General features: G+C 39.0%; 1 protein-coding gene across 1 annotated transcript in view; it reads right to left on the reverse strand.

Annotated features, from left to right (window-relative positions):
- The window catches only part of Abcb7 (ATP binding cassette subfamily B member 7), a 119,840-nt gene extending 116,001 nt beyond the window's left edge, over positions 1–3,839 (reverse strand). The window contains exon 1 of the mRNA XM_055592441.1: positions 3,623–3,839. Within this exon, the coding sequence (XP_055448416.1) occupies positions 3,623–3,790 (168 nt within the window). The 5' untranslated portion in view covers positions 3,791–3,839. The remainder of the gene's footprint in view (positions 1–3,622) is intronic.
- Between the last annotated feature and the right edge of the window lie 11,804 nt (positions 3,840–15,643).

A 15,643-nucleotide genomic window follows, 5' to 3' on the forward strand; every position in this document is an offset into this window, starting at 1 on the left:
CATATAATATAGGCTAAACCTACTAAAATCTGTACACCTAAAGAAACTAATCAAGAGGGAGGACTCTTGCTAAAATGCTCAATTCCTATCCAGAAAGGCAAAGAGGATAAACATCAGAAGAAGGAGAAAAGAGGGAACAAGTCAGGAGCCTGACACAGAGGACCTCTGAAAGGCTCTGCCCTGCAGACTATCAAAGCAGATGCTGAGACTTATGGGCAACCTTCGAGCAGAGTGCAGGGAATCTTAGGAAAGAAGTGGTTAACAGTAAGATCTGGAGAGGACAGGAACTCCACAAGGAGAGCAACAGAACCAAAAAATCTGAGCACAGTGGTCTTTCCTGAGACTGGTACTCCAACTAAGGACTATGCATGGAGATAACCTAAGACCCCTGCACAGATGTAGCCCATGGCAGTTCAGTATCCAAGTGGGTTCCATTGTGATAGGAACAGGGACTGTCTCTGACATGAACTGATTGGCCTGCTCTTTAATTACCTCCCCTGAGGAGGAAGCAGCATTACCAGGCCACAGAGGAAAACAATGCAGCCTCTCCTGATGAGACCTAATTGACTAGGATGAGAAGGAAGGAAAAGAAGTCCTCCCCTATCAGTGGACTTGGGGAGGGGCATTCGTGCAGAGGGTGGAGGAAGGGAGGGATTGGGATGGGAGGAGGAAGGGAGGGAACCACAGGGAGGATACAAAGTGAATAAAGTGTAATTAATAAAGAATTAAAAAAATAAACTAAAAAAAATTTCACTAACCTAAAGGTGGGGATGAGATGACTATCAATAAACAAGCGGCATGCAAAACACCAAATAGACTGGACCAGAACAGAAAGTCCCTTTAACACATAATAATAAAAACACTAAATGTACAGAACAAAGAAAGAATATTAAAAGTTACAAAGGAAAAAGACCAAGTAGCATAAAGAGAAAGACATACTAGAATGGCACCTGACTTATCAGAGGCTTTAAAATTAGAAGGACTTCGACAGATGGTTTACAGACTCTTAAGGGACAACAGATGTCATCTCAGACTTCTATACACAGCACAACTTTCAATCAAAATAGATGGAGAAAATAAAGACATTCCATGACAAAACCAAATTTAAGCAATATCTGTCCACAAATCCAGTCCTACAGAAGGAACTAGACGGAAAAATCCAACCTAAAGAGGTTAGCCACATGCAAGAAAACACAGAAATAAATAATCCCAGGCCAGCAAATCAAAGAAGGGAAAACATGCACATATACACACCACACCACCACCACCACAACAACAACAATAAAATAACAGGAATCAAACACTGTTCATTATTATCCCTCAACATTAATGGTCATAGTTGCCTAATAAAAAGACACAGACAAACAGAATGGATGCAAATGGATGCAAAAACAGGATCCATCCAGAAGGATGCATCAAAGAAACACACCTACTATCAAGAATAGACAGCAACTCAGGGTTTTAAAAAAGTAAAAAATGATATTATTCCAAAGAAATAGACCTAAGAAGCAAGCTGGAGTAGCCATTTTAATATCTAACAAAACAGACTTCAAACCAAAACTAATCAGAAGAGATAGGGAAGGACACAGCATACTCAAAAGCAAACACCACCCAGAAGACACTGCAATTCTTAACATCCATGCATCAAACGCAATGGCATACAAGTTGACAAAAGAAACACAAACAAATATAGCTTAATCACATGACTCTCACACTGACAGTGGGAGACTTACAAATGTTACTCTCACCAATAGACAGTTTATCCAGACAAAAACTAAGCAGAGATATAATGGAGCTAACTGAACTTATAACAAACCAAATGGACCTAACAAATTTACAGAACAATTTTATCCAAACACAACATATATCTGTTTCTCAGCACCTCATGGAAATCTCTCCAAAAATGACCATATTCTTAGACAGAAAGCAGGTCACAACAGATACAAGAAAGTTGAAATAACACCTTGAATCCTATCTGAGAGATTAAGGCTGGGTATCAACAACAGAAACAATAAACATAAACCAGGTATGTATGGTTTATGTACCATGCCAAGTATGGTGGTACATGCCTTTAATCCTAGCACCTATGTAAGCTCAAGGACAACATGATCTACATATCAAATTCCAGGCCAGATAATGCTACTTAGTAAACCCATTTCAAACAACCACAACAAACCCTTGTATATCCAAACCACAATAAATATTATTTGGTCACAATAAATAATGTAGTATGTACACATACCATATGACTCCTTTCAGCTCTAAAATATTATGCTGTATACTAATAACAAATATTCAAGATAACTATGCCAATTAATATAATTCGATCACTTATATACACGTATCAAATATCACACCACACTCCATAAATATAGTTATTTGCCAATTTAAATGTTTTTTAATTTTAAAAATTATATAGTCCTTATTACTTTATGCCTGTTATCCCAGCACACAATAGGCTGAAACAAGAGGTTCACAAGTTCAGGGCCAAACTGGTGTAGAAAGCAAGACCTTGTTTTGTTTTGTTGTTTTAAAAAAAATACAACCCTTGAAGACTTAACTGTATGCTCCTCTTTGCTTCTGCTATTTAAACTGTCTATGATTATAGTAGTATACATTAAACATTTGTTGAAAGAGAATTATAAGAAGTTGCTTCCCAAACAAAAATGACAGTATGTTAAGGTTACACTGATAAATCACCAGAACGTGATGGCAATTAAAATATTGTCAATATATGAGAAAATATAAACTGAAGTACAGGTTTAAAAAAACCTGTAGACGATTTAAAAAAAAAACAAAAACAAAAACTAGGGGACTGGAGAGATGGCTCAGCGGTTAAAAGCACTCTTCCAGAGGACCCAGGTTCAATTCCCAGCACCCACACGGCAGCTGACAACTGTTTATAGAGCCAATTCCGGGAGATCTGCCACCTTCACAGACACACACGCAGGCGAAACACCGATGCACATCAAATTGAAAAAAAATAAATAAATCTTTAAAAAACCTTAATTGAATGATATAACGAAAAGTACCATAACCACTGCCACACGCCTAAGTGAAGTCTTAAAGCTTTCCAAAGTTACCTGTACACAAAGAACGTAACTGAACGTATCTTAGAGCGGTGTACATTTTGGAGAAAAAGATAGTTAGGTTTTTTTTGTTGCTTGTTTGTTTGTTTTTTGCCTATCAAAACGCCTGAGGCAGTTAACGTACCAATTCAATTTCCTACTTCTTTATAGGTAGCTTACTCATCCTGAAGTGAACTTGAAATTGTTACTTCCGATTTCATACAATGGGAACCACAGGCAATTTAGTACCCAATTCCCTGACAAACTTTTGAAAGTAGCTTCCTTACATTTAAAAAAAAAAAAAAAACCCGCAAATCCCTACAAGACACCGGTACTCCAGGTGCCCTGTGCTTGGCTCTCTGCTGTCCCCAAATGTTTTCTTTCTCTCCGCCTGGAACAACTAACTCTAACTCCGTACACTCGCTGCTACTCTGACTTCTCCCTGACAATCTTTCTTCTAGGTGCTTTTCCTGACCTAAGGTCAGGAGGGCAACCGTGTCCCTCTCAGGTTCCCTCGTCCTTCACCTTACGCTTCCCAGCCCATGGCAACACACCTGGTATCTTCGAGGGCTTCCGGACGCTCCATGCTGGTGCGATCTCCACCGCGAGCCCGAGCCGCAGACAGAGACTAGAGGCCGGGTTAGAACTGCTGAACGCTTGTGCTTTTCGAAAGCGGCGGCCGCGGCTGCCCAGGGCCAAGAATGTACCGCGGGCAGCGCCATCTTAGGTGAGGAAACGCGGACCGAGAGAGGAGGATTGTGGGACACTGACGAACTGAGCGCCAACGCTTTCATTACGTCTCCCCTCCCCCGCTCGCGTCTCGCGCCTGACAACCGGAAATAGCCTGTGTCTGAAGATGCCTGTGCTTAGATATAACGTTTTTCTTTTTCCTCCGGAGCTGGGCTTTGTTTTTGTTTTGGTTTTGGTTTGTTTTTTGGGAGGGTTTTGTTTGTTTGTTTGTGTACAGCCCCAGAACATCGAACTAGCATTGTCTTTCTTTCTTGCCATTGCCAGACAAAATACAGGATTTCCCACTTAAATGTTATTTCAGATAAATAAAAAAAAAATTATTCATTGGTATAATTGTGTTCCAGGTATTGCTTTGGTAAATATGATAAGGCTGTCTTGTTATCTATTTATTTATTGTCACCAACTCAATGCCACTCTCTCCGTAACTCTTATTCTTCCTATCCATTAACGTTTAGGATGAAGTACAGACATAAGTTTTCCCCTGGAGGAGGCTTCATCAATGAGAGTCACCGCCTTTCTTGCAAATGCTTTTATTTGCTAATATGCCTTTGGTCTTTCGCTATTAATACAATTAGGTTCTCGGGGTACACACATTTTTTAATTCTATTAATTTGCCTCCTGTACTCTTCTCTTTGGTTTCTTCAGAGGCCTTTATTTAAAAACTGCTAGACTGATAGATGGTAAGTGAACATATTATATAGTAAAGTGCATATTTAAAAACAGGTTTGTATTATTTTATCAGAACTATAATCAAACCACATACCATAGAGATATATTTACAGGTATCTGGAAAACAATTTCCAAATATAAATGCTACTTGAAAACCCGGAGTCAAAAAGTCAGTTAAAATTTCACTAATGTGTTTCTCGAAAGCTTTTTTGTTGTTGTTTGGTTGGTTTTGGTTTGTTTTTTTTGTTTGTTTGTTTGTTTGTTTGGACACAAGTTCTCTTTAGAAATCCCTGGCTACTCTGGAACTTGCTATGTAGACCAAGCTGGCCTCCAACTTCTATCTGTCCTTGCCTCTGGAGTGCTGGAATGAAAGGCATGCACAACTATAGAGGGCTCATTTTCAAATCTTTTACACAAGACAGGCAAGTAATTTAGAATTCTATTGAAGCATTATGACCTAACTGACATGTCATAAAGACAAAAGATAGGTGTGGCCTATGCAGCTAATTTTACTTTCTTCTGAGATCCATATCATACACCAGATTTCTGGAGAAGGAACCAATTAAAATCTAAGATTGAAGAGGTTGACCCCCATGTGAAGAAGATGGAAATATCAAAACAAGAAGGCATAAGAAAACCTTCAGGCTCCAGAGTTTAGAAGGTATATGACAAAACAGCAGGAGATGAAACAGGGTGAACAGAAAGGCTTGATGGCAAAAGACGTTTCATTTCATTTAAAAAAATTAATATACTGCAGTTATTGAGTGGCTTAATCAAGAGAGTAAAATGATCAGACTTTTTTTTATTTTTTTATTTTTTTCTTATCAGTTACATTTTATTAACTCTGTATCCCAGCTGTATCCCGATCCCTCATTCCCTCCCAATCCCACCCTCTCTCCCTCATCTCCACCCTGCCCCTTTCCAAGTCCACGGATGGGGGGGACCTCCTCCCCATTCATCTGACCCTGTTTTATCAGATATCTTCAGGACTGGCTGCAAAGTCCTCCTCTGTGGCCTAACAGAACTGCTCCTCCATTAAACCACTCTGGGTTAAGTAGAAAAGTTGGATTAGAAAAAGGTTCAGATGTAACTCCTGAAGTTACTGCATAGCGTTAGCAGTGTAAGTTAGCAATAGATGAATTTAGGAAATAATAAGAAGGTGGAATGGACAAGGTTTGGCAACTAATTGGATGGTTATAGCTTATTGATACCTTGTTAATGATAAATCAGGAATGGCCTCCTTTATTAATGACTATGCTATCTTTAATAAATATAACATCAGCATCCTTTCTGTGTTAGCAACAGTTTATAGATACCCTAAAGTTTTGATTTCTGTAAGGAGTGACTATTGATACTGATTCTTTCTACCCAGGTAAGGCACTGTTGAGTGATAGTCTTTCTTTTTTGTAAGATATCAGAACTCAGATAATAAATGCTTTGTGAGGCTTCTCAGACACAATATGATGAAATAAGATGTTACAAATTTATGTTTGTATAAACACACAATCCATTGTTGGATCTTAATCAATTCTGGAAAATTAAGAAGAGTTCTCTACTAAATGCATGTCCTTATAAATTCCTAGTAGATTAAAGAAGAATAGGAAGCTAAAACCCCAACTGAACTCATGATAATCTGGCTGTCCATTAGAAGGTGTTACCTACTTCTTTTTTTGTTTGTTTTAAGAAGTTATTTATTTATTATTTGTAAAATGTTCTGCCTGCATGTGCACCTGCATTCCAGAAGAGGGTACCAGATCTCATTACAGATGGTTGTGAGCCAACTTGTGGTTGCTGGGAATTGAACTCAGAACCTTTGGAAAAGCAGCCAGTGTTCTTAACCTCTGAGCCATCTCTCCAGCCCTTGCTTACTTCTTTGTAAAATTATTTATTAGATTTATTTATTTTATGTGTGAGTATTTTCCTGCATGTATATATTTGCACCACATGTGTGCTTGGTGCCTTCAGGGATCAAAAGAGGGTGTCAGAACCCCTAGAAGTGGAGCTATAAATGTTTGTGAATTATCATCTCTATGGATAGATATTGAACACAGATCTTTTGCAAGAGTAACAAGTTCTCCCAACTGCTAAGCCAACTCTCCAGCCCCCATTGCCTACTTCTTAAATATAAAACTAGATGAAAACTTCAAGAAATCATGTAGAATCATATATATGTGTGTTTTTTGAGACAGTGTTTCTCCATGTAACCCTGGTTGTCCTGAAAGTCTCTCTGTAGACCATTCTGACCTTAAACTCACAGAGATCTGCCTGCCTCTTCTGGGATTAAAGGCATGTGCCACTACTCACAGAATCCTATATTTTAATCAGGAAATATTTTAGATTTCTGAAATACCTACCCTTGATATTATAGATAATTCTCAATACCTCTAGTTTTACTAGAAATACCAACAGGTACTACTGACCTGAACTAACATTCTTGAGAACTTTAAAAATTTGTTTTAAGGAGGTATAAAATTATATTAATTTCTCTTCTGAAATGAAATGTAAAAAACTACAAGAATTGATTTAGCAAACTCTCAAGTTTCCTGACATTGTTTTTCGTTTTCATTTTTTTTAAAAAAATATTTAATTTTAATGTGCTTTGGTGTGAGAGTGTCAGACCACCTCGAACTGGAGTTACAAACAGTTGTGAGCTGCCATGTGTGTGTTGGGAATTGAACTCAGGTCCATTTGGAAGAGCAGACAGTGCTCTTAACCACTGAACCATCAATCCAGTCCCACTTTTATTGAGAATTTCATAAATACATACATACAATGCATTTGTTCTAATCCCCCATTCCCCTATTCCCTCCCCTGCAAATCTTATTTCCACCACCACTTCTTTCTGCAAAATTCATGTGCTTGTTTTTTAAAACCATTGCATCCACTAAGTGCTGTCTGTACGAACAAGGGCATAAGACCGTATACTGGAGCATGGATAATTTCTCAGGGACCACATATATGAAGAAAACTAGCCCTCCCTGCCCCAACAGTTAACAGATGCCAATTGTTCCTCTACTCTACTAGGAATGAGACTTCCAAACTGTTTTCTTCCTCCATTCTGGGATTGTGTCTGACTTGTTCTTGCACAAGACTTGTGCATGCTATCTCAACCACTGTGATTTCACATGTGCCCTGTTGTACTTGCAGAAGACATTGTTTCCTTGTAGTCATCAACCATCTTTGACTCTTATGGTCTTTCCTCTTCTGCAATGATCCGTGAGCCCAGGGAGGCAGGCATCTGGTATAGATTATCCCGTATAGGGCTGGTCACTCCATGATCTGTTATTTTCTGCACATTGACCAGATATGTATCTCCGTTTTAATCTCTGTGTACTGCAAAATTAGATAATGAGATTCTCTGATAAGGGTTGAAAGGTGCACTGATCTATTTATAGAGTGATGATTCATTAGGAGTCAGTTTAGTATGTGCCTTTGTTTGGGTATGTGCACATGAGTTCTGGTGCCTAAGGGAGCCAAAAGAGTATTGAATGTCCTGGAGCTGGAGTTTACAAGTAGTTGTTAGCTGCCTGACAAGTTTGCTGGGAATTAAACCTCAATCCTCTCCAAAAGCAGGAAACACTCTTAAGTACTGAGCCAACTCTCCTGACCCAGTTTTGAAGTCTTTAAAGGGAGAGAATGTATGTACAGTGTTCACTTTAAGAAAATTTCTGCAATATATATTAAAAAAAAGTGAGTAACCTTGGAGTATTCAAATAGCTAGTCTCAAATGTGCTAAAAAGGAGCAAACATTTATTTATCAAACAAAACAAACATACTTTTCGTAGAATCTGGTAATATAAGATGAGATATGAGTTGCACATTAATGAAAAAAAGCACAGTGCAATAAACAGGCCAATTTGGCCCGCAGCATCTTGACATGTCTATTTTAAAGAGACTGGAGTACATACATAAAAAGCGACTATGAAGTGCTGTAGCCACAGATCACATGATAATACTTTATGCAATAATTTCACCTAATTGTGGATAGCATTTTGCAACTAATAAAGTGCCTTTTCATACCTTATTTTAATTTTCACATTCACCCTGGAAGATGGGTATTATTTATTAACAGTTTTATCTCATATTCATGGGGAAACAGGTTGTGACTTGACAGAGGTTGCACAGCTAATGGGAATGGAGACTAAAACTACATTTAATGACTCCAAATACGGTGCAATTTTACTTACTACACCTGAATTTAAAGAAAATACTTTTTTTTTTTTTTTTTTTTTGCCGAAACCACCATAATATTTTTGTTACTTGAAAATGCCGAAAGTTCTTCTCACTTCAAGGCTTTTGTACTTGCTTTCCTCTCTGCCCGGAACATCTCTCCTGCAGATTTGTTAAATTTTCAGCTCACATGTCATCTGCTTAAAAAAGTTTCCTAAGAGCACCTTATCTATCCCTTCCCCACTGCCCCTCCACATTGCCGTGTTTCCATTAAAATCTTCCTGTCCAGGCTTGGCTTGATGGCACAGGCTTTCAATACCAACTACTCACTAGGCTAAGCCTGGAATTAGTTATAATATTTTTATTAATTCTTTGAGAATTTCATACAAGTTATTGTGTTCATTTCCACACCCCATCTCCCAGATTCACTCTCACCTCCCTATCTATGCAACTTCATGTCCTTATCCTTTTTTTTTTTTGAAAATAGATTCTTCTCTCCTGTAGTATATCCCAACCAGTTTCCCCAATCTCCACTCCTCCTAGCTCCCCCTACACACACCTCCCCTCTCCCTCAGATCCACGTCCACTCAGTTTCCTCTTCAGAAAAGAGCATACCTCAAAGAGACAACAACCAAACAGGACAAAACAAAATATAAGGCAACCCAATAGGTGGAAAAGTCCCAAGACCTGGCAAAAGTGTCAGAGACACACATGTTCCCACAGTTAGGAGCCTCACTCACTCACACACACACACACACACAAAACCATATACACAGAGGACCTGGTGCAGACTCATGCCGGCCCCATGCTTGCAGCTTCTGCCTTTTTGAGCCTCTATGAGCTCACCTTAGTTGATTCTGTGGGTTTTCTTGAGATGTCCTTGACCCCTCTGGCTCCTACAGTCTTTCTTGCCCTTTTTCCTCCTCTTCCTCCTCCTCCTCTTTCTTCTCCTCCTCCTCCTCCACCTCTTCTTCTTCTTATTCCTCTTCTTCTTGTGTGTGTGTGTGTGTGTGTGTGTGTGTGTGTGTATGCGGGCTGTGTAGCCTTGGCTGTCCTGGACTCCCTTTGTAGAGCAGGCTGGCCTTGAACTCACAGCGATCATCCTGCCTCTGCCTCCCTGAGTGCTAGGATTACAGTCATGTGCTACCATGGCCAGCTTCTGCCCTCTCTTTCATTGGACTCCCCAAGCTCTGAGTATGAGCTCTGCTTAGTTGATTTGGTAGGGTGTCCTGCTGTCCTCCATCCCCTCAGACCCCAACAGTGTTTCCTCCCCATTTTGCATGAGGAAAGGGGACTCCCCTGAGCTCCAGGGGAGGGACCTGATGGAAACCTCCAATTTACACTCTCTCTTTCCCCATAATATCCCTTTGTGTGTCCGCTGCACCTTCTCACATCTGTTGCTAGAGGAAGCCTCTTTGATGAAGACAGGACAAGGCACCAATCTGTGAGTATAGCAGAATATCATTTGGAATCATTTTTTTCCCAGCCATGTTTGGTTTTACCCTAGGTCTCTGGCTTATCCAGTCTCCAGTTCCTGTCCAACCGGAGAGTGTAGGGCATGGGTTCCAGGTGGACCTTAAGTTAAATCACACATTGGTTGGCCATTCCCACAAATTCTGTGCCACCATTGCCCCTACACTTCTTGCAGCAGGACAGATTGTAGGTTGAAGACTTTGTGGCAGGGTTGGTGTCTAGGTTTCTCTTTCCATAGCTTTCAGAGTACCTTCCTGCACCAAAAAGACTGGATGGTAGGGTGAAGGGCCATGCAGGCACAAGTTCGACCTCTCTAATTTCAATGAGTCCTGCGGATGCTGTCCTTGGCAGTGATCCCTTCTGCCAACCCCCTGTCAGTTTTTCCTCTGGTCCTACCTTCACCCTGGGTTTGAGGATCTCCATGAGACCCCCTTTGCCAAGAATTCAACCAAATACAACCCCAGCCCACTGCTGGAAACATTGCCTAGCTACAAAAGATGGCCAGTTCAGATGCTGTATCCTCCATAACTAGGAGTCTTCACTAGAGTCACCCTCACAGATTCCAGAAGGTTTCCCCATGACCCCCAAAATGTTCTCCCAATTCCATTCATGTCTCTATATCTCTTCCTCCATCCCTCATACACATCTGATCACTTTTGCTCCCATTCCCATTCACCCCCAATCCACCTGCAAAATATATGCTATTTCCCTTTCCCAGGGAAATAAATGCATCCTCCCTACAACCTTAATTTTAACCTAACCTCTCAAGGTCTGTAGATTTTAGTTTGACTATGATTTACCTAAGAGCTAATATCCACTTATAAGTGAGTACATATCATGGTTGTCTTTCTGAGTCTGTATTACCTCACTCAGGATTATGTTTTCTAGTTTCATCCATTTGCCTGGATTTCATGATGACATTTTTAAACAGCTGAGTACATTGTGTAAATATATCACATTTCCTTTATCCATTATTCAGCTGAGGGACATCTAGGTTGTTTCCAGATTTTGGCTATTATTAATAAAGCTGTAATGAACATAGTTGAGCAAGTGTCCTTGTGGTATATGCCAAAGAAATGTATAACTTAGTCTTAAGGTTGATCTACCTTCCTGAGGAGCTGCCATGCTGATTTCCATAGGTACTGTACAAGTTTGCTCTTCCACTAAACATAGATGAGTGTTCCCCTTACTCCACATCCTCATCGGCATTAGCTGTCACTTGTTTAATTGATCTTAGCCATTCTAACAGGTGAAAATAAAATCTCAAAGTAATTTTGATTTGTTTTTCCTGATTACTAAAGATGTTGAACATTTGTTGAAGAGGTTCTCAGCCATTTGAACTTCCTCTATTGAGAATTCTGTTACAATTTGTACTTCGTTTTAATTGGGTTATTTATTTTATTGATATCTAACTTTTTGAATTCTTTACATATTTTGGATGCTAGTCCTCTATTAGATGTGTAGGTGGTAAAAATCTTTTTCCATTCAGTAAGCTGCTGCTTTGTCCAAATGATGGTATCCTTTGCCTTACAGACACTTTTCAGTTTCGTGAGATCCCATTTATTAATTCTTGATCTAATTGCCTAGGTTATTGGTGTTCTGCTTAGAAAGTTGTCTCCTATGCCATTGAGTTCAAAGCTATTCCCCCACGACTCTTCTATCAGATATCTCTTTTTATATTGTTGATCTCAGTGTCTGGGCTATTGGTGTTCTGCTTAGAAAAGTTGTCTCCTATGCCAATGAGTTCAAGGCTATTACCCAAGTTCTCTTTTGTCAGGTTCAGTGTGTCTGGTTTTCAACTTCTGATATCTTCTCCAATTTCTTTTCTTTGAAGGCTTGAAGTTTTTATCATACAGGTCTTTCACTTGCTTTGTTAGAGTTACTCCAAGATATTTACATTATTTGAGGCTATTGTGAAAGGTGTTGTTTCACTGGTTTCTTAGTCTGTTTCTCATTTGTAGATAGGACTACTGATTTGTTTTTCATTAATCTTGTATCTAGACACTTTGCTGAAAATGTTTTTCAGCTGTAGGACTTCCCTGATGAAATTTTTAGGGTCACTTATGTATACTATCTTATCATCTGTGATCAGCAATACTTTGACTTCTTCCAATTTGTATCCCCTTGATCTCCTTCAGTCGTCTTATTGTTCTAGCTAGGACTTCAAGTACTATATTGAATAGATACAGAGAAAATGGACAACCTCAGCTTGTTTCTGATTTCAGTGGAACTGCTTTGCGTTTCTTTCCTTTCAAATTGATATTGATAATAGGCTTGCTATAAATTTGCCTTTATTATCTTTAGGTATGTTCCCTCTATCTCCAGTCTCTCCAGGATTTTTATCATGAAGAGGTAATGGATTTTGTCAAAGGCTTAATCATGTGGTGGTTTGTTTTTTTTTTTCCTTCAGTTTTTTTTTTTTATATTGTGGATTACATTCACTGATTTTCTATTTATTTATTTATATTTTATTTATTTATTTATTTATTTGTTTGTTGGTTGTTTAAGATAGGGTTTCATTGTGTAGCCTTGGCTGACCTGGACTCACTTTTTAGACCAGGCTGGCCTTGAACTCACCAAAATCCACCTGCCTCTGCCTCCCTGAGTTCTGGGATTATAGGTGTGCACCACCATGCCCAGACTTACTGATTTTCATATATATATTTTAAAAAGTATTTTCTTTTATTTATTTAACCTTATTTTATGTGCATTAGTGTGAAGGTGTCAGGTCCCTTGGAATGGGCATTATAGTCAGTTGTGAGCTGCCATGTGGGTGCTGGGAATTAAACCTGAGTCCTTTGGAAGAACAAACAGTGCTCTTAACCACTGAGCCATCTCTCCAGCCCCTGATTTTTGTATATTGAACTATCTCTGCACTGGCATCTGTGGTCTCTTAGAGTCTGCAGGACATCTGTCCAGGCCCTTCTGGATTTAGAGTTTCCACTGAGATGTCGGATCTAATTCTGTTTACCTTTATATGTTACTTGGCCCTTTTCCCTGACAGCTTTTAATACATTCTTCCTTTGTTCTCTTTAAACATGCTGTGATTAAACATGCTGTGATTATTATGTGGTAATATAATTGGATCCTTTCTGATCCAATCTGTTGGTGTTCTGTCTGCTTGTGCTTTGACAGCCATTTCCTTCTTTAGGTCAGGCAATTTTTTTTTTCTATGATTTTGTTGAAAGTAGTTTCTGGGTCTTTGACTTGGGATTCTTCTCCTTCCTCTATTTCTATTTTTCTTAGATTTGGTCTTTTCATAGTGTCCCAAGTTTCCTGCATGTGTTGTGTCAGGAACTTTTTAGATTTACCTTCTTCTTTGACCAATTTATCCATTTTTCTATCATATCTTCAATGCTTAAATTCTTTTCCATCTCTTGTATTCTGGTAAAGCTTGCCTCTGTAGTTCCTGTTCCCATTCTTAAACATTTTATTTCCAGAATTCTTTCTGTTTGTGTTTTCTTTATGGCTTGTATTTCCAATTTCATTTCTTGAACAGTTTTATTAATTTCCTCCTCCTGTTTGTTTATTTGTTTTTTTCTTTTGGATTACTTTAAGGAATTTATTCATTTCCTCTAATTGTCTATGTTTTCTTGGAATTTCTTCTAATTGTCTATGTTTTCTTGGAATTTCTTCCAATTGTCTATGTTTTCCTGGATTTCTTTAAAGATTTGTTCACTTCCTCTCTAAGCTTTGTATAGTTGTTTTTGTTTGTTAGGTTGGTGTTTTTGTTTCTTTGGTTGGTTTCTTTTGTTTTGTTTTGCTTCTGTTTTTGTTTTCTGAGACAGGATTTCTCTGTCTTGGTTGTCCTGGACTCTCCTCCTAGACGAGGATGGCCTAAAACTTACAGAGATCTGCCTTCCTCTGCCTCCCACTGCTGGGTTACAGGTGTGACCACCAAGTCAAGCTGCATGCTGCATTATTGGTTTAAGGTCTGTGCGTGCGTGTGTGTGTGTGTGTGTGTGTGTGTGTGTGTGTGTGTTTCAGCTATTTTAGAATATTCACATTCTGCTATGGTAGGATAGCCGGTCTTTGATGGAAACATGTGGCCCTGGCTGTTATTGATTATGTTCTTACTTTTAACTTCTCTGAGTCCAAATTGTTCTGGTACTCTTGGTAGTGGGTCCTGCCCTAGGGCTTGGTCAGCCTAACAGGAGAGACACCCTTAAAAAAAAAAACTGACTCTTCCTCTTCAGCAACTCAGACAGGGATGGGGTTTTGTACCCACCTACTTCATCCTCTTCCCTGTCAGGAAAATTCAGGAGACCCCACCTTCAAAACAAAATGTAAAAAAGGAGGGTTTCTGGAGGTGTAGTTCAGGGGAAGGACACTTGTCTATCATAAGCAAGGCTCAAACCTTAGGTTCAATCTACAGCAGTTTAAAACAATAATGAATCATTTGGTGTTTGCTGCGTGTAGTGGCTCAGCACTTAGGAGGGTGAAGCAGAAGCCTAGCTGCAAATTCAAGGCCAGCCTGGTCTCCGTGGTTACTTTCTAGTCAGTCTGGCCTCTACAGTAAGTCTAGGGCAGCTTAGGCTACAGAGTGAGGCCCTTTCAAAGAAAAACAATGTTGCTATTCATGAATCACCAGCATGTATATCACTTGTGAGATTGTTCAAAATGTAGTGTCTTGGGTCTCAAACTAGATCTAAAAGTTCAAGACCTTAAGTTAAGAATTTTCCAGGGAGACAAGTGGTGGTGGGCACCTTTAATTCTAGCGCTTAGGAGGCAAGGCAGGCAGATCTCTGAATTTGAGGCCACCCTGGTCTTCATATTGAGTATTAGGACAGCCAAGGCTACACAGAGAAACCTTTCTCAGAGAGAGAGAGAGAGAGAGAGAGAGAGAGAAAGGCAGGCAGACAGACACACAGAGAAATATATAATTGAAAAGAGATATTTAAAATAATTCAGTACACAAAACTCTTTTCTGATCTCATATAGTATATACCTCCTGCCAAAGTAAACTGCTTCAAGCATTGTGTGTATTGATGATACTATAGCCTGGGTCTGTGGACTTTCACTTATTTCAGTGTGCTATTAACCTCAGGCTACATGGCAGTGGAAGAAGGGTTTGTTTACAGAGGACCATGGAAAAATTTTGGGAATGAGAACTGTAAAACTGTTCCATATATAGATTATCAAACTTTAAGAATAATACATTAACAGTATAATGTTATATAATATTCCTTAACTTCTAAAAGAAAATGAAAAATGCCCTAGATTTTGTCTGCCATCTAATCTGATTTGGTTTGGATCAGATCAAATATCCTTCCTTTCTAACCTCCAGAGAAATCTTTCATTTTCTTTTAAGTTTAATGTTAACTATTTTATTAATAATTTTTGAGATTTATTTTTTATTTTATGTGTATGACTGTTTTGCCTGAATGTATGTTGGTGTACCATGTAAGTACCTGGTACATGTAGAGGCCAGAAGAGTGTTAGAACCTATTCCTAATTGTCTGAGAAAGTGTCAGATTGATTCCCAAAGTGGTTGTACAAGTTTAGATTCCCAC

Source organism: Psammomys obesus, unplaced genomic scaffold (assembly GCF_907164565.1).
Source record: "Psammomys obesus unplaced genomic scaffold, mPsaObe1.curated_primary_1811, whole genome shotgun sequence".
NCBI classification, from domain to species: Eukaryota; Metazoa; Chordata; class Mammalia; order Rodentia; family Muridae; genus Psammomys; species Psammomys obesus.